The sequence below is a fragment of the Dermacentor variabilis genome, chromosome 11 (genome assembly GCF_050947875.1).
Source record: "Dermacentor variabilis isolate Ectoservices chromosome 11, ASM5094787v1, whole genome shotgun sequence".
Taxonomy (NCBI): Eukaryota; Metazoa; Arthropoda; class Arachnida; order Ixodida; family Ixodidae; genus Dermacentor; species Dermacentor variabilis.
Window position 1 is genome coordinate 32965332 of NC_134578.1, and position 26463 is coordinate 32991794.

The 26463-nt window shown below is 45.5% G+C and overlaps 1 protein-coding gene across 1 annotated transcript; it reads left to right on the forward strand.

Annotated features, from left to right (window-relative positions):
- The first annotated feature begins 1498 nt into the window (after positions 1-1498).
- Positions 1499-26463, forward strand: LOC142563104 (uncharacterized). The gene is made up of 5 exons (XM_075673631.1): positions 1499-1599; positions 5965-6408; positions 17510-17784; positions 23503-23672; positions 24796-26463. Exons 2-5 carry the CDS (start codon positions 5992-5994, stop codon positions 25236-25238), a joined length of 1305 nt encoding a protein of 434 aa, XP_075529746.1. The 5' UTR covers positions 1499-1599; positions 5965-5991; the 3' UTR covers positions 25239-26463.

A 26463-nucleotide genomic window follows, 5' to 3' on the forward strand; every position in this document is an offset into this window, starting at 1 on the left:
CCCATTCCGCCAGGCCAACGCTGCCCTTGGGGCTTGCGACCCAATCGCAACACCCTGTTAATGCTATAGCATTTTCCAGCTGCTCTTTGGCTTGTTTTAGTAAGAGCCGTGCGGCCCACTCGTTTCCTCCAAGACCACCCTCAGAAAAAAAAAACGACAAAGCTCGCCTTCGTGCTTAGCGTTGGCCGCCAGCGTTTCCAGAAAACATTATGGTTACATAGGCTGCAGTTGACCGCAACCGCGAGAAGCATTCGGGGATCTGTGAGTTCTATCGCGTTGCACTCCTAAAGGCTAAGTTTATGCGTGCTCCAAAATATTAATGCCATGGCATTAAAGGCCCCGGGTCGTAGAAAATTGGGGGTCGGCGTTGGCATCCGGCGCCGACGTCCACGGCCGAGAAAATCATCACGAACCACGCATCTCCAACAATGCAGGTCCTCCACGTATCGCATAGGCGTCGTTGAATTAATTTCATTCATGAAAGTAAAATTCGTCAGAAAATTCATCAAGTACGACTTACACACTTCCTACCGTCATGGTAGCGTCAGACGGTGATTTAAATGTACAAGAAAACATAATTCTGTTAAGCGGAAACTCAAACACAAACTGCTTTTAACGCCATATTCCAGCTGCCATTTGAGGTGTGTCTAAATGTAGAAGCGGCGCGGCCTGCACGGTTGCTTGCAACGCCCTAAAGAAAGAACCATAAAGCCCGCCTTCGTGCATAGCCAAGGAAGTTTGTTTTTAACGCGATCGCGTTAAAAGCCCCACATAGGGCCCCATGTCGCAGAAATTCTCGCGTGTTCAGAAAAAAAAAATGTTATTTCAGCAAGGTACGATACGAAAACTGAGTCACAATCACGGCGTGGGCGTCCTGTACGTCGCGCGTCCAGCTAAAAGGAATTTCCAGCCACGCATACCCACCATTCTTCTATCACCAAAGTTGTTCACACCTTGTCTTGCATTCTTGAGAAGTTATTTCCCGAAATTTTTAAAATGACAGCCCACAAACGAATGCCATGAAAATAGAATACTGACAGCGAATACCTTCTATGTTAGATCTTCTCAGACTCCAATATTAAAAGTGTGAAACAAAAATTTGCAGGACGCTTAAGCTTCACCTTTAAGAGTGGAAAGCAATACCATTCAAAGACCCCTTTACGGCAACTGCAGCTTATGACGTTCGCCGGGAAATGGCGGCGGCGAACGCTATGCACGAACGCAAGCTTTCTGGTATAAACGCGGTCTCTTGTGTTGGTCCATCTCCTTTTATTGCGTCGCACTATTTATTTTTCAGTCTGAGAAGAGCTAACATAAAAGATATGTGCTGTCCGTGCTTTTTTATGTAACATTTGTTTGTGAGCTGCCGTTCTCAAAATTCTGCGGAATAACTTTGTAAAGAATAATCAACAAGATATGAGCAACTTTGGTGGTAGAAGAGTGGTTCGGTATGCGTGGTACGGAATTAGGTTCCGTATTCCTTTTGCCGAAGCGACGTACGACGCCGGGCGCGGGTGCGACACGGGGATCGGAGATCGGCTCACAGAAGAGGCCGCGTTTCTACCGGAAAGCTCGCCTTCATTCAGCCAGCGTTTCCCGGTAAACATCATGGCTACATAATCCAGCGGAACTTTTTGTTGGGCTAGTTGGTGCATGTTACTGAAGTAGTAAAGCACCAAATGGTTACATAAGCTATAGTTGCTGGTAAGCGTAAAAAGCAGTCAGGGATCTTTGAATGCTATCGCGTTCCACTCTTAAAGGCGAAGCTTAGGCGTCCTCCAAACTTTTGAAACCTCTTTTTTCATAGCGTTCGCCGTGAGCATCTCCAGGAAAAGGTGGCGGTTACATAAGCTGCCGTAGTCGGGAAACTTAAGAAGCAGTCAGGGATCCTTGAGTGCTGTCGCGTTCTCCTCCTAAAGTCGAAGCTTAAGCGTCCTACCATTTTCGTTGTTGTTGTTACGATTATGAAGAGGCGTCTTTTAGTAGGCAGTAAATAGCAAGTGAAGTTAGGGAGGAGCCGCTGCAAGTGCAGATGCATTGATTTTGGCTCCTGAAATCGCAAAGCGAATGAACGGCTCTCAGGCGCTTAGTACCGACGTGAGGGATCGACTCCGTAGAGTTGCACTTAAGCAAGAGTAAGTTTGCCTGTATCGCAAAGGTTTTGAATGTCTTTTTGGCGCGCTCAGAAACTTCCACATAGACGGTGCTGCTGTTTTCAACCAGTCTTTAGCAATCATTCTTTTACTAAGAAAATCTAATACAGAGAAGGGGTTTAGCATTTAATTTTGTGAAGCCCTGAAAGCCTATTGGTTGAATGCACTACAGTTTTCGGAAAGCGGGCGACAAGTTGATCCATCATACAAATAATGGCTCACTTATGACTCAGTTAGCTAGTTATGGGAAAAGTACTTAAATGATGCACGTCATCAGCTTCAGTATTACAGCCGTCTTTCCACAACTAACGGTTCCTTGCGATGAGTCTTTTTTAGTTGTTCGTGTGAGTAAGTACAGAAAACCAGACCACATTTTTTTTACTCACAGCAAAATTTACAATGCAATTTTATCACGCCACGTTGCTGCAGCAAGTGATCGCACAAGAAATATGAGTAGGTCATGTACGATATTCTTCAATGCAGTTATGACTCTTGTTATGCACACATGTGTACATGCGTCGGCCATCTCGGCTGTGAAGTTCAACTTCAGAAGAACTCATGAACATATGCATTTCAACCTAGGAGCTCGTTTTAAGACCCTTTTCAAAAATTTTATTTGTTTACAGAACTATGTGCATATCTGAGTGTCGTCCGTTTACTCTCTTCTGTGCCTTGCATGGGGTGTGAATTGCACTTCGAAAAAGTTGTCGATATTTGACTGTCTCCAGCGCTTTTCATCTGTAAGGGCGAGCAAACTATGCGACCGTTTTCGCCTTAATTTCTGACTCAAGCAGACGATGGCATACTGCATTTCTTAAAATTTCAACTCCCTTGTTTTGCTTTGTTCATTTATCTCCGATACCACATTTACAATACAAAACAGCTTACAGTCGCGAGCAAAAGTATGTAGACAACAGATGCCATGAATTTCTTCTTTGTTCGCAGCCTATAGGCAAGCAAATTAAAATCAAATGGTGCAGGTTGCGTGCTCTCATTGGACGTTATATGCGTTGAGACTATTTCGAAATAAGTGAATGTGCTAGAAAGAGCTTATATTTTCTCATGATCCCTTGGTCTTTAAACTTTTGCTCCTTACTGAACACCAGCTTACCTAATAAATTTCTTTTTCTTTTTAATACAGGAATGTGGATGATATCAGCCACCGGCTTAAATGCAATCAGTCCTTGGTGAGAACCATAACGCAGGTTCACCGTGCGAGTCAGGATCATTCTGCTGTAAAGCTTCTCTTGTAGATGTAGCCAAGGCCTATATGCATCGGTTAGCTATACTAGTGGACAGCTTTGAAGCGAAAACTGCAGGGTGGTAGCTTTCTTCACTTGTGTTTCTTCGTCAATTTACCGGGCAGGGTTGCACACAGGTTTCGGTTTCTTCCAGAAGACACCTAATTAGCATAACTTCAACGTGAGAAAGTTTCGCATTTGCCAGAACGAGGAAGCGAACAGGGTTGCAAAAAAAAATAGAAGTCCCATTTAACACTCCGATGTGCACTTTATTACTCGTTCTATAGTGATTGAGATGTTTGTTTTCTGTTTCCCAGCTTAAAATACAAAGAATAAAATTTTCCCCTTGAACGTATGCATGGCATTAGTTCTTACCTCTGATTACTGTTATGTAGAAGGGAGTAGCTGTCACGATCCCAGGTGACGAAACCACTCTTTATTTTTAAGGAAAGGAGACAACCCTATGTGGCTATATTTAGGATCCCTCTTACTTGCGCCCACTTTGCCTCGGTATCTTTCCCTTAGATGGTGCAGAAATTTCTCCATGAGTATGGTTGTGAGCGTTAAATGCGAACTTCTTTTCCCTATATTCCCCATGCCTTTCACGTGGCTACGCGCCGTGGTAGTCTTGTGGCTAGGGCGCTACTCTGTGGAGATTGAAGGTCTACGTTCGATCCATCGCCTGCAGCCACACTTCCATGCCGGCGAATTGTAAATGCACTCGTGTGCTTAGCTCGCGTGCACGTTAAGGAACTCCAGTTGGTCAAAATATCTGGATCACCGGAGCCCCTCCTCCCGCACTAAGGCGTGCCTCATAATCAGATCACGGTTCTGATGCGTAAAACCACAGGCTTATTAGTTTCATTTTCTTCGCGTATATTCTGCTGAATTAGATTATGGGGTTTTACGTGCCAAAATCACTTTCTGATTATGAGGCATGCCGTAGTGCAGGACACCGGAAATTTCGACTACATGGGGTTCTTTAACGTGCGCCTAAATCTAAGCACACGGGTGTTATCGCATTTCGCCCCCATCGAAATGCGGTCGCCGTGGCCGGGATTCGATCCCGCGACCTCGTGCTCAGCAGCCCAAGACCATAGCCACTGAGCAACCACGGCGCGTATTCTGCTGAATTGATCAGTATTTCTGTAGATGCTCCGGCTTATATATCACAAAGTATTTAGCGACAAAAAGTGACACTGAGCGCCTTTCCATTCTGCGTGATCAACTAAAACATCACCACATGGAACCTACGCAATGTAACGTATTATATCTCCACGCAAGGACACGTGCCCAAATTTCCCATATTTGGGCCGCTTTGTGTGCGCCCATTACTGGCCAATCATCCGGAATGGGTATGTGCCACTGTGACACAAAGAGACTAGTAGCCGTACACATAGTTTGTCCTGTGGCGTACTTCTCTGTGCGCGCAACTCTCCCTCGCCATTCTTTCCACGACAAGCATCAAACATCGCTTTCGTCATTGTGACGTAACTGCGTCGAGGTCTCACAGTACACATTCTCCTAAATCGGTATCTACATTTCGTCCCAGCTCGTTAGAGCCTTAGAGCGCAAACACGTGTGTTCCACGAGAATAAACGTTGCATAGGATCAAACTAAATAAAGAAAGCAATTACAAGCTTCGTTTTCAGTTGCGCAACATTTAATAAATCACTTTATAAAAAAAGGTACGTTTCACAGATTCCAACGTGAGAGTTGAATCGGCAAAATTTTTGACCGGTGTTCTTGCTGAGCGCGGCATGATGGGTTCATTAAAAATCCTGCTCATAAAGTCTCTGACAGTGATCAGAGCCTCAATGCTCTTATCTGTCACCTCTCCGTGTTTTGCGGACACATTTTGTAGCCTTTCTCATCAACTTACTCCACAAAAGAGCCGCTTTCTGACTAGGCTTCAGGAACTCTTAACTGTTGTGGATATTTACGTTGCAAATTGTGGACGCTTTGCTTCGTACATACAGCACTACAAGCTTTATGCGGCAAGTGGTGACAGCGTCCGAGCGTAGGTGCTCTTTCTTTTTCTTCATCTTTTCCAACCTCATACCTGATTGCCGCGAGTAGAATATATTTACAAAGGGTAATGAGATACAAACCGCATCTGTAGGCACCGCGCCGAGACACCTGATACACAATAGAATTAGTAAGATAGTTCTGGAGGAGGTGTTAGCCCTAAATGATGCTCGTGATAGTGATGATAATGGTAACGTCCACTATGTCTGTGATAGTGATTCAGTGCTCCCAACATTGGTGTGTAGTCTCGTTCATTACTCTAGCTAAACTTCGCACTTTTTCTTTTGTTGCTATTTCTATCACTCTTGTTCGCTTAAAATTGCAAAGCATTTACGGCACAACGTCCGCGATGACATGCTTTAACGCTCGTGTGCACCATCAACGGTTTCCGTGTATGCCTCGCTCCCGCTATGCGGATTCGCTTAGCAAGGGACATATATCTATTGCGATAGAGAAAAGTCTAGAATTAGGCCCGTGCTTAGCAGATGCGACGGTATGCGCTCAATGATGACCTCCCTTGTTCCTATGTCGGCTTTACGCAGGCGTTTAGTGGCGGTCCAGCCCTAACAATGACGTCTACAAGCGCGCCGGAACGTTTGGGAATGATTGACGAAAGAACTGTCGACACTGTTGGCGATGCCGCCGCCACAGTCGTGGCGGCCATCGCCAACTTGACCTCGGAGATCTTCGTCGAGTCCTCAACGCTGCCCGGCGTGAGGCGAAACATGTCCTCGAGGCGTCAGCGCGTCATCCACGCGCCTGTCCGCGTGTCGGTGGCCATTCAGGTGCTGGACTTTCTCAACGCCGTCTACATGCCAGCCGTCATCTACCTGGGGCTCGTCGGAAACGTGCTCTCTTTGATCACCTTCCTGTGCACCAAGCTTCGGAGTCGCACGTCCAGTCTTTACATGGGGGCTCTGGCCGTGTCCGACTCGGGCTTTCTCATCATGCTGTCCTTCGCCTGGCTCAACGAACGCGGAATCAACGTGAGTTAACGGCGAATGGACACTTCTTGTCAAGATGTGCTCCATATACGGTTAAGTGGGGCCCTAATTTCTGCATAACCTAATACTTTGCCACCGCTATCAATGATTGGTCGTGCGAGTGAAACTACGACTTTTGAAAAATCATTATTGAAGCAGTGGTTGAGCCTATTCGGCAAGAATTTCGGCTGTTTAGGCAGCCAGACCAGATGGGATCGTCGTGTTTTATGTCCTGCAAGTGTCCTGTAAGAACGGGTGCCGGAACGTCAGCAGCACCGCTCATTGTAGACACGCCAGTGCAGTTTGCACTAAGCTAATGAACAAACCGCTCGCACGTGGATCAATGTAAGCGAGCCTGCGCGGGAAGATGCGCCCCGGTAGCGTATACGGGAAACATATCCCGGAGGCGCGGGGGGGGGGGGGGGGGTTCGGAGCGTAAACAAACTTAAATCTCGGAGTCAACGTGGGAGGCCGCGTCCCTGGGGACCGCCATGATAGCGGAAGTGGCCTGTGGCGAGAGCCAATAGGCGCGCAGCTTTGACCCCCTGGCGCCTACGGCATATGTTTTCCGAATAAGCGACCGGGTAACACTCGTCGCAAGCCAAGCAAACGAAAACAAGTAAGAAAAAGAATTGGCGCGCACGTGACGTGTGACGTCGTTCAAGATGGCGTCGCAGAAGCTCCGCCTTAGACGGGCGGGTTGTGAAAGCAACGTCTCCCGGCCGTCTCATTCATACAGAGAGAGCGTAAGGGCCGATTTACGCTCGAGCCGCCCATCGCCGCAAGCCGCACCGCACGCGTGCGGTCGCGTGAAAGATTGCATGCATCAAACACTTGTGCACAAATCTCGGTTTACAATGTGTAAGGTATACACTGTGTACACTGTTTAAACGGTAATTTGTGCACAAGTGCTGGATACGTGTAATTTTTCACGCAGCCGCAAGCGTGCGGCCTGCGGCGATGGGCGGCTCGAGCGTAAATCGGCCGTAAGGGCCAATTTACGCTCAAGCCGCCCATCGCCGCAGGCCGCAACGCAAGTGGGCGGTCCGCCATTAATGGCAGAGCTGACGTCACGAGGGGCGGTCGTGAACTTTTGCCTCCATGCGGCGACCGCACAAGCATGGCGCTGGTTCGAAGCGGAGCGCGGGCTTAGGCCCCTAGGCTACAGCGCCCATTTTTTTTTGTCATTTTGTGATCATTTCAAGAGCTATTCAGCACCTGGAACAATATTTGTCGAACATAGTGAACCACTGTACCCTTCTTGACCTCTTGAGTACGTGCGATCGCCGAAGAAAACAGACGGATTTGCGTTGCGTATATGCGACGGTCGGATGGAATGATTCAGCCGATTTTGTGTGCTTTGGGATGTTTTTTTTTGCGTCTGCTTCACAAACACGAAGATCATCGCATACACGTGCATCCTAAGCATGACGCATGCTTGGTACACGCCAAAATTGAAAGATTGTGAGCTCCCGCCTCAGCGTATGGCATTCGTAGGTGTTATGTGTGCGCGCCTCATAGCTCCGTAGGTTGTATGTTCGTGCAGTGCTGGTTTGTGTTTAAGAAGTGAAGATACGATGTGTAGCGATGAGCTGCATTGTCGTGGCATCGCAGTCATTCGCAATGTGTTGTTTGTGTCTTGCTTCGTGTGAGCTGTTTTGCGGGCTGCGATGCGCGTTGGTGGCCGCGAACACGTAAAGAACGTTCGAGCGCTAGGGTTCTTACTTTTGCGAAATGTAAGTCTACTGTTATGTGTACGTGCAATGTGTCACAGTGGCGCTAGGCGTATAAGGGTTCGTTTTATGCAATATGCATATAGTCTGAAGTGAACCGTGCATAAGCGTTGCGGGCGAGTTTTGGTTCCGGCTCTTTCAGCCTGGTTCACCCATGTCGTGTGTTTTTGAGAAGTTATTTCTGTGCTATGAAGATGTTTATAATCGTTGAGGGCAATATAGCAAACAGCTTAAAAGTTGGATGCGTGCATATGCGTTTTCGTGAAATGTGGACGCGCTCGTGCACTGTGCTCATGAACGCGGATTTCAAGCTTTCTTCATCTTTGTCATGTGGACCATTGCTGTGAACAGCAGGAATGCTGAGGCATATTTTTATATTGAGCAAGGGATACAGTTCTATACGGAGGGATGTAAGCGCCTTGCATGTTCAAGAAATTCAGCTGCTTGTTGTTAGTGTCCGTATACACACTGTTTGTGCCAACACCAGTGACAGGGCATGATGAGCAAATAATGTGTACAAATTAGATAATTTTGACTTTTTTTAGGCTTGTAGCGCAGCTCAGAGCGAGCAGAACGAGAGCTCAACCTGTTCTCCGTTCCTATTCATTACCCCTTCCACCTTCCTTTTTTTGCTCAATCTGAGCTTACAAACTCGCCCAAACTGCCACGCCAGATAATTTTGATTCTTGACAAATTTGCATTTTTTAATAAAAGGCCATATGGACGCAACAAAGTATGAAGACAACAAAACAACGGGTACGGTCAATATACGATTCGAAGATTGTAGCCGCAGAACTTAAGGAACATGGGCACAGAAGGCGCGACTAGACGAGGATAACCTGCGCTGTCAACTGATTTCTTTATTGAAATTCCCACTCTTATTTGTTTCGTACCCATATCTCTTCTCTTACTTATCTGAGGCTGTCTTAGAAGGTGGCTTCCCTTCTGTTCAAGGCGACTGACAGTGTGCTTACACATTGCGTTCCTGTTTTACTTAGCTCAAATTCCTCAAGAATCTCTTGAGTTAGCCTATCGTTGTTCCTTTTCAGGACTTGCACTTCATGAAATTTGGGCGTACGTGAGCTTATTTGGCTATCTTGTCCCTTCTTGTTCATTTCACAACATGTGCAGTGCAAAGCCAGATTGCTGCCAGGGGTCCCTGAAAGTGATGATGCGTGCTCTCTTCTTGGATCATTACGGCATCTTCCTGTTGGCCCTATGTATTGTTTTTCAGAGGACAGGGGGACGGTGTGTACACAGCTCCTTTGAGGAAATCGTAGTATCTGCTCTGCTGCGTGATCTGGCAATGTGGTTTCTTTTTTTTTCTGGCTCACTCGTGCGCACATACCCTTTCCCCTGTTTGGTGCTGGGCAGACTACGCGGACCCCGTGTCTTTTACCAATGTTGGTGAGATTTTAGGTCAGTCCATACACAAATGGAATTATCGCACAATTATTTTTGGCATCCGCAACTTCAGCTCCGCTTTTGCTTTCTTGTTTTCTTTTATTCTGCTCTACGAGGCCTTCAGCTATGCTGTATAGCACTGACATGGAGTACCGTGCATTTTTCGGCCTACTTAACTGCGGCTGAAAACTTTGTTCAGTTTGATGGTGGCATAATTTCTGTAGTGCTGAACTTAATGCTCAATTCGCTGTTGCCCTTTTTACAGTCTTGGAATGGCTTGACGTGAAGGGAAGAAATTGTTTCGTTGTTCTTAACTCGTACCTCCAGCATAAATTTCCCGGTTGGCATTCTAGTAAAATGTCGAAATACTGCTGAGAACTGCAGTTCGGAAGCTCATAAGTGAAATTCAGCTCTGTGCACGTTGATCGAAAGGGCTCTAGTACGGTGTCCTTGAGTTGTTGGTAATCGGTTGCATTCTCTGTTTGGCACAGTATCAAGAAGTCGTTCACGGGTCGATAGACCTATGTGACGCACCTTTTCTTGATGGATCCTTGAATTTTCTTGTCCAAGTAGAAGTCACTAATGATTGCTGCTATTTATGATCCAATGCAGACCCCTCTATTTTAGAGAAACAAGGTACCATCATGTACAGCAATTCTGGCAGCCAGATAGACGCTGACCAGCTCCAAGAAGGTTTCCACAGGCATTCCTACCGAGTTTTGAAATGGAATGGCTCCTTACTCCTCAATGGTCTCTCTCAGTACATTTATCAAATCTGCGTGCGGTATTGTATAATAAATGTCTTTGATCTTAATCGAGAACCCCTACCAATAAGTCATTTCGTACATTCTTATCTCAGAGGTTGGTTCTTCAGAGTTCCTAATCATGAACGGATCTTCTACCCTAACTTGGGAAAGATGCCTCAAAAGGCGTGCTGAAAGCAGCGTTTGCCACGTCTCTGCTTCCGATAAAATGGCGCTGAAGGAGATACTAATTTTATGGGTTTTTGCACTGAAGAAGACCGACAGGGTGTTGGTTTTTGCTGCTTTAACCTTGCTGCACAGCTGGCTGTCATTACTTATTTCTTCTAGAAGCATCTTGACCTGTCTTTTCGCTTCCTTTAGGTCTTTATTTTCTACCTTGCGGAAGTTCTTGTTTATGACTGCTAAGGGTCTGGTATTGTAGCTGCTGGCATCGAATACTACAAGTCTCCCTTTTTTTCGGAAAGGCATAATCTTAAGTTTTCTTTTTTTAATTCCTTTACAGTTTTAAAAAAAGTGTGTACATGGCGTTGGTGTTCTTTTGAATGAGCCAGTGTACCTACTCCTTAATCCACAACTCTGCTAGTGTCCTTTTCATTCGCTTTTGCTGCGACTCGTCTGATAATGGCAAGCTTCCCTGCTGCATCTAGTCTCGGGGGAGTTGCAAATTTTGGTCCTAGTTCCAATACTGCAACCTCCCTACCTTGTTTCGCAGAAATACCATAAAAGATGTTTTGAATTGTGACAGCTTTTTTGAAAATGATTGCGCCTCAACACGGGCCTTGCCAGTTTTTCCGTTTGAGCTTGAGTATGAAAACAATCTTTCGTGCCTCGGAAATTCGGACCAATTTGTTTATATGAGTCAACATGTAGAAGTTAGCTTGTATTGGAGAAACCTTTCAGAAAACAAGTGTTTCTATGTTGTTCAAAGCTGCTCAAAAAGCAGTTCGACTGTTTTGGCGACACAATAGAGGACAACTTCTTACATGGATTAAACAATTTGAGTTCCTCGACACAATGTACAGTACAAGCACCTATCAGGTTTAAAGATTGATTACAGCATCGTGCGTGCATGGACGGTGAGTTCTTTATGTGCACCTGCAGGCCCTTGAATTCCCCTGCCATGTCTATTGTTTAGGACGCTCTAGCCATATTGCTGGCATTGTCATAGGACTGGCCACGATAGGTATTGATTGAAATGCCCTTATCCTGAAGAAGAAAACGCATGGTTGTTTTCAGAAGTTCACCAGTGTGGAATTGGTACAAACCCACTGAATCTTTTGTGAACGTCACCATGTAGCCTGTACCAAAGCACAATGTAAAACTAGTGAACATGGAACTCGTATGGTGCGGAATTGACTAGGGAGGAATAGCCAGCTTCTTGCTCCACTTCAACAATCCATCTCGTTACGTTAATTATCTGACATTATGTCATCGAACTCATTGCATGTGAACTTGTGAATATAAGAAGTGCGTATGACGTCGACACGGGTGCAAAGCCCAAAAGACGCGAAAAGAAGGAAAACACAACACAGGCGCTGAGTTCAACTGATCTTTATTTGCGAAATCACCAGAACTATACACATGAGCAAACGTAATGAAAAACAAGTTTTGCATTATGTCACATATGACCCCCCTTCGCATCACAGCCAGATACTTGATTTTGTTGTTGGTAAGGGCAATAGACGACATGCTGATGCAAAGATCACCCAGCCGCTGTATCTTGTCAGCCTCTATGATTTCACGTGTAAGCTGCCATCAGTGTTTCTCACCAAAACGGAAATCAAGTAACTGGCTGTGTTGCAATAGGGCTCATGCGTGGCATAATGCGAAAGTAGTTTTCCCTCACTTTTGCTCATGTATAGAGTTCTGGCGATTTCGGAAATAAACATAAGATGACGTTAGCGCACGTGTTGTGTTCTTCCTTGAGTCCTCGTCTTTCCTGCTGTGCACACCTGTCGATATTGAATCACCAATTCGCCCAAGCTTCCACGTTACCATGTATTACGTCACTGTCGTGGTCCTTTTGTGCGTGTGTCTCCATGCGTGCGCGTGCGGTTTTTTTTTTTGCGTTTTCCTCTCTGTCATCTTTCTAACCCCTATCCCCCATCCACAGTGTAGGGTAGCAAACCGGAGACTCATATCTGGTTAACCTCCCTGCCTTTCCTCTTCATTCTCTCTCTCTCTCTTTCGTGGTCCAAATGAAAAGAAAATACGAAAGGCGCGGCACGTGTTTTGCAAAAGAAGAAGAGGTGAACTCTCGTCTTTTATTCGGGAGCAGGCAAGAGAGAAAGGGCCCTCGCCTGCTGGCCGAGCAACGAAAAACGCCTCTGTGCACGAAGAGCAGCTCACCTCCTCATACTGCATATTCTTTGCTTCCATTCCAACCACTATAACACCGTTTTAAAGTATTCTTGTCGCAGAACACTCCCTGGAAAACACTTTACAACCTTTATAGTATGACTACAATTTTCCCCAGGGCCCTGGCGAAGGGTTTTTTGAAATTGCTGAGGGGCCCATCAAGGGGTTGCATTACATGAGTGGTTTTACTGTATACCTCACATTGATAACCTTTCCGAAATCTCAGCAATGCTTTTTTACATGCTGCTGAAGTGGTGAAATTTTTTTGATACAGGAACTCTTCGACAAATTTATTGCAGCCTGTTCTATAGTCATCTGTCGTACTCTGTTACATCTGGGGGCCATTCATACATTGAGCCAGTAAAGAAACTTCGAAAGAGGGCTGTACGCTTTATTACTTTCTCACATTACAATGCTAACAGGACGCTACTCTTTCCAAAAGGAAACATTTTACCGTTTCCCTCATTACTAAATTGCAAACTCTTGTAATGTTTAATGATAGCATCATTACCTACTCCATTCTCTGGGAACAGTTTTACCGAATCTGGACGCTGCATACGTACGGCACTAAAAAAAAATTTGCTGTTTCCAAAGCCCATAATGTGTGCGATAAACGGAGAATTTCAAAAGTTGGAGTAGTCGAGCGGAACGTTCTGCCCGCAGAAGTTAAACATGCAGCTGATTTTCAGATATAATAAAAGCTATATTTTCATGATCCTCTTTCCTATGTTTAATATTAGAATCACCGCATGCCTTTTTCTTTATTCTACTCTATTTTACTTAACTTGTAATTGTTCAGCTATACTGTTTGTATTTTGAAGATTCTTTGCATTGTGTTACCTTCTTTGACGGGTGCAAAGTGCTTATTTTTGCTTAGTTTGTTATGTACATTTGTCTAAGCTATCTTAATTGCTTTGCTTCCTCGACATAGTTTTGCTATGGATTCAAACTATTCGTGCTCGAGATCCAAAAGCATTTGTTCACATCTTTTACTCTGTACTGTAGGCAACAAATAAATCTCGGTTCAATAAAACATTTTTCTCACAGGGCCCGTTGACATTCAGAGGCCTGGGGCTGCAGCCCCCTTACTAATTAGTATCACCACTACAAGTTCTGACTCGGCAACTTTTTTATAAGGTTGACATTGATGTAAACAGTAGCAATAATAACATTTATTACATGCAGGAAACAGCCTTAAATCAGAGGATGCAAATTACTTGTGTTCTCAAGAACCTTAACTTCGCTGGTGTTTACTGGAATGAAAGCAGTTTGGGAAACTTAATTTAAAACTATCTGTTAATCACTGCAGCATTTATTCTGTATCTGAAGTGGGTGTTGCGACAGAAAGCCTTTCTGGACAAACAAGGAAAAGTGCTACGATGCTGATCAAATGTTTTCTAGGTGCATTGTGTAAAACCACAATTACGTACAGGAATAACATGACACTGGTCATAACTTAAAGCACCGGTTCATTACAGTTGCGGTACACATATATGGGCTAATAATAACGATGTTCAATGCAACTGTGGCAGTTACAAGCTTGAATTGAAATGAGAGAAACTTTTCAGATACAAATGGCATGATGACACGCTGGGAATCAATGCCTGTAATTTCTTCATTCCCACAATGATCAGTTGTGTAATACTTGTGCTTAGACGCAATGACGCATCTTTGAATCACACGTCACATACCATCTGCCCTAGCAACTTTTGCACATGAAATGGAAAACTCAATGACATAACATAGATTGCGCCAAGGTGTTATGCTGTTTCTTGCAGTTTTGTCTATCATGAGTACTTGCTTTATGTGAAAAATAGTACACTGATGTTCTAAATGTTATGTATACTATATCTATTATTTTTCCGTGATCAGAGAAAGCTCGAGAGCCAATTCATAAATTGATGTTCTTTAACAACGAGTATGCGACAGGTACTTGCGTGTGAAGAAGCGTACGTAGCCTTCCAAAGTCAAGCACGTTGACGAAAGTATCTTGCAGCCATATTGGCACAAAACGTTCCTGTATGCTTTTATTGCGCAAAAGCCAACCACACATCTCTTGATCTAGCAGATTTACCTTTTCCCCTACAAGACTGTGCTGTTTTACTTGCAACGAGTGCTTTTACACCTGTCCAGGAAATATAGGTCCCTCATTAGTTTTTTCTACAACTTTCATGTTTTTAGCAACTTATTGCGCATTTTTGGAAGCCCTTCATAGAGCAGCCATTCTTCCTTGGAGATCTTCTTTGAAACGAGTCTCTACAATTGTTGCTAGACTATTCAAGTAGTTTCTTTAATATGACAATTAGTAGCCTTGCATTTAAACATTAAATTATGGAGTTTCACGTGACAAAACCACTGCCTGATTATGAGGCATGCCGTAATGCAGGACTCCGGAAATTTTGACCACCTGGGTTTTTTTAACGTGTACCTAAATCTAAGTACAGGGGTGTTTTCGCATTTCGCCTCCATCGAAATGCGGCCGTCGTGGCCGGGATTCGATCGCGCGACCTCGTGCTCAGCTGCCCAACACCATAGCCACTGAGCAACCACGGCGGGTTTGCATTTAAAACTTGTCATTTGTCCTCAATAGGTAGTTCTCTTTTTGACTAGTTGGTTACGGTGTAGTACCTAATTATATGGAAGTAAGTATTGCTACTACAAGTACGTGCGTCGTCGTATGACTGTTCAATATTTGATATATACTATTTTTGTTCAATGCGTGTTTGAAAATATTAACATTCGCCCATCTCTACTTCTTATACAATACAGAAAGATGCATCCAAGCCATAGTTGTGCTTTCTGAAGTCTTACTTTGCTACAAATCATAGTGGCAAAAAGCAGCTTCTCATAGAGCACTTCATTATGTTCTTTTGTGTATTCTGTTCTTCTACCATATGTATAGTGAACTGATAATTATATCGCAGACAGATACACAGCCTCCCAATTGAACAGACAGTTATTTGATAAACATGAACTCGCACCCTGTTCAGCTCGCTTTCAAAACTATGCGTATTGTGGCCAGCCTACAGTATGCATAGAGGCATGTCTACGATGTGGTCTGAGCGTACGGGTGGAGTGCTACTGGGAAGCTAGTTATAGTTCTCACAGCAGTGGACGAAATAAGGTTATTACCTAATTATTATAAAAAAATACAGCATCAGCTAGGCTGTAAGGTCAAGAAAAATGACTTGTGGAATTCACCAAACATGCAAACATAATATAATATGACTGCATACCATGTGCTAGTTAGCACTTCAAGTGACTGGTATAGCGATATATGAGCTGTTGTGTGAATCTTGTTTATTTATGAGTATAAAAAGGCGGCACAGGTAAGATGACTGCACAGTGTTCCAAAGGTGTGTCACCGCGCCAACGCCACACATGCAGCACAGAATGTGACAGTGCAAGAGTCTCGCTTTCGCCGTCAAGCGGAAGCTTCAACCTACATCGACAAAAATATGCCAATGTCATGTGTGTTGGCGATAGTTGCCGACTTCGAACAGCTTTGCTCTGCCCACTGCTTAACAGTTGCCGGCTCTCAACAGAGGTCGCGTTCACAAATCGTAGTGCGGATGCCGGCGCATGCGAACTGCTCGAGCTAACATAATAACAACTAATTAGAAAGCAAACCTAATAACAAAATCCTGGCACAGCGCGAAATTTCGCTAGTCGCCAGCACACGATACCGCCAACCAGCTGTTGCATGTTGCCTGCCGAGGGTTACCTGTTTGCACAACCAGAGGGCGCATGCGAACCGTACCGCACCGTGCGGTTCCAGCATAAATGCAATTTTCTGGCGGATTGAGCTGACCGACCGGCTTTCACGAACCGCCCACGTGCGGTGCGGCCTGTGGTGGTGGACGTCTCGAGGGTGTACAGGCCAGAGTGCTGAATGGGACGGCCAGAACAAAACCTGCTAGCGCGCGAAATCTCGGAGGCTATGACGTATCTCACTTCACCCAAGCGCATGACACGTGGCAGTGCTGTCGGCGGATCCTCTGTCCTGTCGGATGGTCCGGCCGCTAATACAACTGGGTTATGTTTCCGAGGCGCTGTTCGAAACACTGACCAAGTAATTTAAGTGCGTTTCCTGCGCGCATGCTGCCGCAATGTTCTTGCACGAACAATTTCTTTTTCATTCTAATAGTGTTCTGTGGTTCTATCGCCCAGCTTTGTGGTCTGAGGTTTGTAATCGGTGGTTGTGCTTTCACCGCTTATACAAAGGCGCCGACGCAAAGTGGGCGTGCTCCCCCACGGCCGAGTACTGAGTGGAGGGGGAGCTTACGTCACTCAGTACTGAGCCACTGAAATTCACGCGCTGTTGCGCGATAGCTTTGTGGCATTTGACGTTGTGCACATGCTGTGGTGGAGCATTCTAGAAGGACGGCCTACCTCTTCTGCCGTCACCCTTTCCCTCTGTTGCAGCTGGGGGAGAAAGTATCAGACGCCCTCTACGCCACAGCACGCGCTGGTGGCGAGAACACTGATCCCACGAATTCGCTTAAGTGTATAGCTAACCCTGCGACCACTACAGATGTTCTGGTCAACGGCTCTGATCGTTACAGAATCATGCAATGAAACAGCAAAAGCTACTCATATATCCTCACTTCAAGAAATGTGCGCCTGTCAAGCGCGTTATTCCTTTATTAAAATCGAATAGCTTTCTACAAGCGTTCTACTATTCGCTTACACCGAGAATAATTGTCGACGGCTTCTGCATAGTTTCTTCACCCTTTAGTCATTCGATAATCACAGTTTGTGGAGAAGTCGCTTAAATGGTAGTTGCCGACATTTGTAATTTCAAACCACCCAAAAAGGAATAATCACATCGGTATTTCGGCACAGGTACACCCGTATGGACTCTGTCTCGCCACCGTATTCTTCACTTCGGCCTTCGCGAGCTGGTCGGTGTGGCTGACGGTCAGCTTCACGGCCGAGCGGTTCGTCGCCGTGCGCTATCCGCTCTGGAAGCTGCAAAACAGCTCGCCGACCAAGCGGCCGCGCCTCGTCATCGGCGGCACTGCAGTACTCAGCGTCGTGGTCAACGCTCCCTTGCTGGTGTTCGTGCGAGTCGGCCCGAATGACCTGCACGACTGCAGTATTCGCCCCGAATACGAGAGGTGAGCCTTGCGTTTATGACGCCCGCGCCCGTACGTCGCAGGTTCCCTTTGTGGGATTAACGGGGTGAGGGTAACGAGCTCCGCTATTCGGTTTGCGTTCAAAGGACGAGTTGTTTTTCGGCGGAACGTTTTTTAGGACATATGCAAAGAAAGAAAACGAAGAGACCATCACTCGCTGGTTTACTTCCAAGAAAAGGAAGGACGTAGGTGCAAGATATATTGGTGGTTTTTATGCACAATGCCTTGCCTTTTCTTGAGGTGAACCTGTGGTTAATAGTGTTGCGCGCTTGCTTCTGTCCTTATTGCATCTGTCTGCGTCCGGTTGCTGTCAGGGCACTGGCATGCGTCGTGAGACAGTGTTTCCCCCGTCACTTTCTCTTCAAAAATTGCCCTCCGGTGACGTTGGCCAGTGCTCTTACTGTCGCCGATGGCCGATTCTTTAGAAGAAAAAGGCGAGAAAATGCTCTCTCATGACCAAGGCACCTGCCGTGACAGTGGTGGCAAGGGGCGCATTTGACGACTGGCTGAATCAGGTTTTAGTGTCTCGGTTCACGTGTTAAAACGTTCCGCAGAAAAAAAAAGTGCATCCTTTGTGCACACTTTGCGGTCCCCCTTGTCTGCTACACTAACAATTTGTCACTGTGTAAACAGCGTCTGTTGACCTGTAGAATGAAAGTCTAATGGCTGCCGAACAGCTTATGGGCTTTAAGATTTAACGATTGTATAGCGCGTTCGAGAAGTGAGGTGTGTGAGGTTAAACCAGTCATCAAAATTAAACCAGTCATCACTCAATCACTCAGCCATTTGCTGAGCTGACCATTTAATCAGTGATTCATTTAATCAAACAATCAATCTAATTCAACTTCCTGAATTGAACGGGACTGGTGTTGATCATGAGATAACACCTGTGGTATGTTGTTCTAATGAAATCAATACTTATCACATGGCCCTAACTACCTCATGCGGCAATGGCAACTTATCTTTGCAACCGCAAAAGCGGCGCTGACGAGGCAATTCCGCTTGCCACCGTGTTACTGAAATCGTTTCCAAATGAGAGCAAAATTAGAAATTACCGCCGAAGCACTCCGTACAGACGGTTAGCCAGCAAAGCTGAAACGTGCGGCCCAGGCGTTTATCACTGGGTTAATCCCAACGGTGTATTAAACGACGGCTTAGTACTATGCGCTGCCAGATCCTCAGTACCCAGTTTCGGCTTGCGCTGTGCTGCACGAGCCTGTTCTTGTGCACGGGCTGCAGCATCGGCATGGCGAAGACGAGCGCGTTCCCGGTTCTGTTCGCGGCGTTACTGACCCAAAGCTGCCGGCACCTCAAGAGTACGTATGACTTGTGGCTTAGCGATTTCTTAGCCGGAGAAAAACTGCTGTGCGCGCGCCCTTTTGGGATGGAGGGCAACGTCGTCACTACTGGCACAGCTAGTCGCGCGCTTCTCTCTTATTCTTTTCGCGCGTGCGCATGGGATTACGCCGGGGAAGTTTTTGGAGTACAGTCGGCAGACGGACGGACAAATCGGCTAGTCATATACAGCTTTTCGCTGCAAAATTAAAGAAAGACTTACCTAAAGAAACGTCAGGCCATCAAAGCCGGTTGCATGCAGGCACATCAAAGTTATGCGAAAAAACGGAGCAATGGCTATCCGTTTAAAAAGAGATTCCTTTCTTTGAATTCGAGCCGAAATATTTAAGGCTCTTATCACGAAATGAAATGCAGAAGCGCACGACAAACGAATGAAAGTTAAGGCGAGATGAGGCTCGGTGAATGCTTAGAACTAATGCCCAAGTTGAACGAACCACATGAAAGCAGCAAGAAAGTGTGGTGAAATCCTTCAGCGGTATTGTGCGAGACGCTCGGGCGGAGCAATTGCCGGCCTTGTTCGCCAGGCTAAACACGCCTGTTGCTACACTTCACCACCACCACCACCACCACCGTGCTGCGGTGACTCCCACTACTGTATTTATGAACCGAACTTCCAGAAAGAGTTCTGTGATTCTTTTTTTATTTGGAACCCGCGAAATATCTGAAGTCGCACAAGGGAAGCGCAGTCGAGGACGACAGAAGACTAGGTGGGGTGATGAAATTAAAAAATTCGCAAGCGCTAGCTGGAATCGGTTGGCGCAGGAAAGGGGTGGAAAGGGAACAGGAAAGAGGACTTTGTCCTGCAGTGGACATAAAATAAGCTGTTGGTGATGATGAACGCAAGGATTATTTTCTGTCGATTTTATTCGTTACTTCTTTTTTATCATTCACTGCTCAGGAACGTCGGACGCTGTTGAAAACGTATATAGAGCGTTTCTTGGACAACTGAGGAAAAGTGAAAAGGAATTGTATAGTTAAAAGAAATAGCCCTGATGCATGTTTGGGGGCAGTGGCGCCAGCCTTACAATAAGCTGTGGCGTTAAGTAAATTACGTTGTTATGTATAGCGTCTAATATTTTTCAGACATATATATCTCTTTTCGTATTTGTTACTGCCTAATTGATCGCTTGTTTCTATGTTTGACGTTATGTTATGGAATGTGTGGGACCAGTCTAGCTGGCAGCCTTGTATAAAACACAACTCGTCAGTTATGTTATGCTTGTTATATTATGAAGCTTTAATGCCCAATATACAATAAATAAGCAATTTGGTTGCGCTTACCTTTGTCCTATAGACGGCAGCTTCAACACCAGAATTTAGTGGTACTAATTATTCCTCAGCCACCAATACTATAGGGAACAAACAAAAGGTAAATCAAGTGAAATCTTTAATATATTGTTGAAAACAAAAAGTATGAAAAATTTTAAATGTATAATTTAATGCATATATTTATTACATCAAGCAATTATGGGGTTTTACTTGCTAAAACCACTTTCTGATTATGAGGCACGCCGTAGTGGAGGACTCCAGAATTTTCACTGCCTGGCGTTCTTTAACATGCACCGAAATACACGTGTGTTTTTCGCATTTCGCCGCCATCGAAATGCGGCCCCCGTGGCCGGAATTTGATCTAGCGACCTCGTGCTCAGCAGCCCAACACCATACCCACTGAGCAACCACGGCGGGTTATTTAATATATATCCATACGGGACGCTAAAGTATCACTTCATAATGACAAGGCAGAAGCGAATTTATATTGCGGAATGAGGTTGCTGTGATGTAAAAAATAGTATAGGGAATTGGTAACTGTTATATGAGCCTTTCTTATGTAGTAAAGAAACGTAAGCACTACAATAAAATCGTTACACTGGCATAAAGTGATATAAGAGCTGGTAAGCTTCCAGCTGAGCCAAAACCTTACAAATGACCAGAGAAAAAGAAGGAGCCGCAACTGCTTCATCGTATTTGTTAATGTTTAGTTCTCCTTCTTTCTTATACCTGTTTGAATGTAACAACTTTCAAATCGTTGATCCACCTTGTCTTTGTCCGTTTATCGTACCTACACAATTAACGTAAGATGTCCCTTTTTGATACGGTCTCGTAAATAACGAAAACAAGAAAGGCAGACACAAAAAGGCGGGACCCATTCCACCCTGCGAAGGTGGTTGGACAGGCGACCCTTGGGGGGACCACCACCTACGATATGACGATGAGGCACACAGTTAACTTTGGCAAACGTTCTTCGTATTACTGTGATATTCACTGCGATATACTGTGACATACGGGGCTTTGAGCCATTGCATTTTTCGCTTGCTTACTACGGTATGAGCCATTGCTTCAGCGGGTATGAGCCATTGATGATCACAGTTTTCGACCTGTTCTCTATGCTGCATTTTTTTCTTGCTTATGGGGGTATGAGCCATTGCTGGTGGTGATGGTTTTTGGTCGCATTTTTCTGTCCGCGGAAACGACTGTGACGTTCGGGGGTAGCGGTATGAGCCAATGCTGATGATATTTTTTGCTCGCACTTTTCTCTCCATGAAAACGGCGGCAAACAGCTTCGCTGTGAAATGCTGGGATGTCACGCCATCCTATAAGGGAGACATCATATATTAAAGTCAGTTTTCGACTGATAACATGAGATAAGCAAAAAGAACTTTGAGTACGCTTAAGCTATCGTCTTAAGAGTCCAACACGATAGTGTTATCGGATCCCATTGACGCCGACACGACACTGCATATACGGTGACACGGCCCCCAATAGAAAAGAATGATGGGCCAATCTCGGCGACAGGGCATGGCCGAGCAACGGCTCATACCACCGTAAGCAGAGGCTACAAGTAGCGATTCATCAACGGCTCATACCCCCGAAAGCAAGGAAAAAGGGGTGTGTGTTTGAGTTTCCGCCTAACAAAATTATGTTTTCTGGTGTATTCAAATTACGATCCGACGCTATCATGCCGGTTGCCTGCTGGCAAGTCGAACTTTTTTGAATTTGCTCACGCATTTTACTTTGAGAAATTCTATTAGTTCCGCAACGCCTGTGTGCCACGTGGTGCCACGTGGTGCGCCTGCGTGGGTATGGAGGATTTTTTTCTGACAGAGAATGCCGCCGACGACTAGCACCGACGCCGACACCAAATTATTTGCAACACGGGGCCCTTAATGCTATCTCGTTGATACCGGCAGTAGATTTTTCTACACTGTTAGGTTTATAAACATAAGAAGGCTGCCCTCCCGTTTTTACCACTGGGTAGCCTTTTAACCATGGAGGATATAGTGAGGAAAAGGGGATGGCAGTGACAGCGGCGCCCGCTCGTTCGCCCCTGTGCGCCCATATCGGCATTCCTATGTCGATTACCACCATCGCTCGCCGTGGTGGCTCAGCGGATACGGTGTTACGCAGCTAAGCACCAGGTCGCCAAATCGAATCCCGGTCACGGCTGCCGCATCTCCCTAGGGGCGAAGTACAAGAACCCCTGTGTCCCGAGCATGGGGGGCACGTTGAAAAACCCCAGATGGTCAAAATTATTCTGCAGTCACACCACTATGGCGTGCCTCGTGATCATATCGTGGATTTACGCGTAAAACGTCAAAATTTAAATTTTATTGTCAGCCATCATGTGTAGGCAAAACAAAACGGGCCGGCAATTGCACTTGCAGCATTTCGTATATTGACTATACTCTCGCTAAACATTGATATAAATAGAAAAAATACATGAATGCCTATTCTTCTTGCACCGCCCAGACCCCCTCCCCAAAAAATACAGTATGCTTCTGCAGAAGTGTGGAAATGAAATCATCACTGATAATTCGTAGAGTTTAGTTGGCATCTAGGCCTACGTTGACACAGAACTTGTCCGGCCTTTCGTTTAAATATTTGATTTTATGCTCTCGAAATATGGTGCAGTGTTTTCAAAACAAGGTCTTTCGAGACTTCAGATTGATTTGGGGATCGTGGAATTGGGGTTTCCAGCAAATTCGGGCTCCTGAAATTGAAAGATTTGAAGGCTTCTAGTGTTCACGGGGCAAAAAAATAAGAGCCTCCCAACGAAGTTTCGAATGAAAAAGAGGCCGGAAGTTAACGTAGATCTATGCACGGGACTGTAATAATGCGTAATTAGCGCACGACGACCGAAGCAAAACTGAAATGAACCCATTCGAACTGCGCGTGCCTAAACTTTGAACCGTAACTGTGTCTTTACTTAACGAAAACTACTGGCCGATACCGTATGCATTGCAGTGTAAAACTCTTGTCCAATGCCCAAAGAAAGTGCCGTAAAAACAATCAAAGACGCGGTACCACTGTATCACTGAAATTGAGCCTCTACTCTTCCAATCGCAGTGCACTCTACTACCTGAACATTCTGGACACGGTGCTTACCTTCATCGTACCTTTCCTGCTGATTGCGTTCATGAACTTCATGATTTGCCGCGCCATCTACCTATTCTACGCTCGCTACAAGAAGCAGCGCTGCATCCCGTTATGCCAGATTGACTCCAAAGACTTTAGTGGTGAGTAGTCTGTCTACCCTGTTGACAGGAAGCGTATTGTGCTTGCTGTCCGGCACAGTAACACATGAACTGGATGAAGAGGTATATTTAAAGACGCATGCACGCAGCCTAACAGATATTACAACCTATTTTGCCTAGATCTAGTTCGCTGACTGATCTTTTCTTCATCCTCGAGCATTGCTTATACACGCAGTCATTCTGTTCGTGCGCCATGGTTAGCCTGTGTCATCCATACTACGTTAGTCATGCGAAATTGTGCATTGCAGTAGAGTTCTGGATTGGAACTGACTCATTCACTGTGGATTTGTGAAATTTTTGCAACCGCACAACATACGTAAGTGTACCTCTCAAGAGCCTATCCTTAAAACATTGTAACTATGCTGTTGTCTTTTGCAAGCGTTGCTCTTAGAAATGAATGCGTATAATTCAGTTCAGAGTTCGCGTTTACTTCGGCGTTCATTTTCGCAATATACATTGTAAGTACAATAATGGCATTGTTATATTGCCGTGCTTGCACATATCAAATCTTGTCTTTCTTGCCCCCTCCCCCACCCCCTTGTTATGCAGAAGTATGCTTTTCTGGTAAATAAACAGGAACAAATGAGGAAAAAATTAAAAGGTGATGTCGATAGCTTAAACACAGAAGAAAACCTGCAAAAGACTGTATTAAACCCAATAAACAAATCGGGACACATGACAGAGGACAAAACAGAAGAGATCGTCCGACATCAAAGCTAATTTTGTTTCGTTACAGTTCAAATATACGCATCTGGTAAAGACAAACGAAGCCAGTGAAAAGAAGCGAAAGCGTGAACTGGAAGAAACTCTTACTAATTGGAAATCAAATGACCAGGAATATCACCATGACCATGAAACAGGTCAAAGAACCCAAAACTACGACGGCAAACGCTAAGGAGGCGGAAAATCTAGAAAATGAATTGTTGCCCGTACCACTGCAGTAGAAGTCATGTTGCTTAATCGCCTAATTCCAAGACTTCATGCATAAACTGAGGCATGCTTCGGTTATCATTGAGATCAGTTAAGAAGGAAAGGTCCTAGCGAAGTGCATTCCAAGAAAGGTGCATTTTCTCAAAATCTGTACCGTTTGTTCGCTCTTTTTCAGCTTCTTCATCCAGCCGACGCAACGGCGAATTGGTGGTCTCCGAGGACGGCACGATCACTGCGACGAGCGGCGGTGGTATTGCTCACGCTACACAGATCAGCGTCACACGCATGCTCCTGCTCGTTTCCTCGGTCTTCATGCTGCTCAACCTGCCGAGCTACGTCATGAGGATTTACGTCTTCCTGCTGGCGCTGGGACACTCTGAGCTCCCTGACCCTGAGCACAACAGTCTGCCTTACGTGCTGCAGCGCTATTTCATGCTCCTCTACTACACCAACTTCGCCATCAACTTCATCCTCTACAACGCGAGCTCTCGAATGTTCCGAATCACGCTGTGCGAATACGTGCAGGGCCGATGGTTGGCGCTGCGCGAGTCCATAGCAGGCAATCGGTCGAGCATCGGCCGCTCCTCCACGAGCCAGAAAGAAGACATCATCATTTGAACATTCCAGCGTTGACGCGCTTGGACGATGCAGTGATCCAACGTTCGGCATTGCGTTGAGCCTGGCCGCCTCGTGGAAGACTTTTGCTCATTCGTACGACGCCAGCTTCGCGATAATGTGTCGCGATGGTGACCTACCAACAATGGTTTATTTTTTTCTAAGGACAGATGGAACAGCAGCAATCTGTTCAAGAGCCTTAAGATTCTAGGGAGTTTTTCCCACTCTTCAATGCTCAGGTGCGGTTTTGTCGAAACTTCCGAGACGCCTAGTGTACAGAACGGGCACTTGCCGGGGACCACTAAAGTGTCATTCTTCATTGCTACTGTAATCAAGAGCGAGCGCCTCCCTGTAGTGCATAAGCAACAATGTGTGAACTGTCATCACAGCTACATTTGGCGATTACGAAGTATACGAACGTTCACGCGACCAAATAAAGTCATTGCAAATTACCAAAACAGTATTGTGGAGGTACCGCTCAAAATGCTGCAATCGTACATAGCTAGGAGTGTGGCAAGACATTGTTGAACCTCTGCTATGAGCCTGACGAACTAGTCGTCCAAGCCTCTGCTGGTGTTCTCATGTGCGATTGTGGGCAACATATTCAGTATCTTTCTTTCGCCACAAAGAGTTATTTACAAATGTTGGATTGCCTTATTCATAACTTGAAGCTTAGAATCTATGAGTGGACGTTGAAAAAACGTTGTTGTTGAAAAACAAACATTGCTCTTAAGCTTCGTTATTGTTGTGATATCTATGAATGAAATGCTTCATTGTGTGCAGTATTAGCCAGTGATGCTTGTGAGTTTGTACCTTACATAATATTTGCGTAGTTACATCCTATAAACAGGTTGATCTCATCCCTAAAGCCAATTGTCCCGGATATTTTGATAGAATTAAGAATGAGATAAATAGAGATGATGCGTGAATGGGTGAGGTAGTGTTCACATAAAGGAAGGAACAGGGCGCCTTAGGGGAATGTCACTTCAGCGTTCTATTGTGATAGCAATTAGATGAACACTTTAGGTGCAATTCTTCCCTCGTCGTCAGCGTCACCATCGCCGTGATGCTCCATATAAAGTCCAATGGTGATAACATCGTTGCCGCGCGCCGTATTTCGTATGTACGAGTACAAGCGCGCGAGGGTGAGCCGACGACGGTGTTTCAATACGTGTGCGCAAGGGAAGAGAGCGAGGAGGAGGCGCGCTGTTTTCCGTCACGAGCAAGG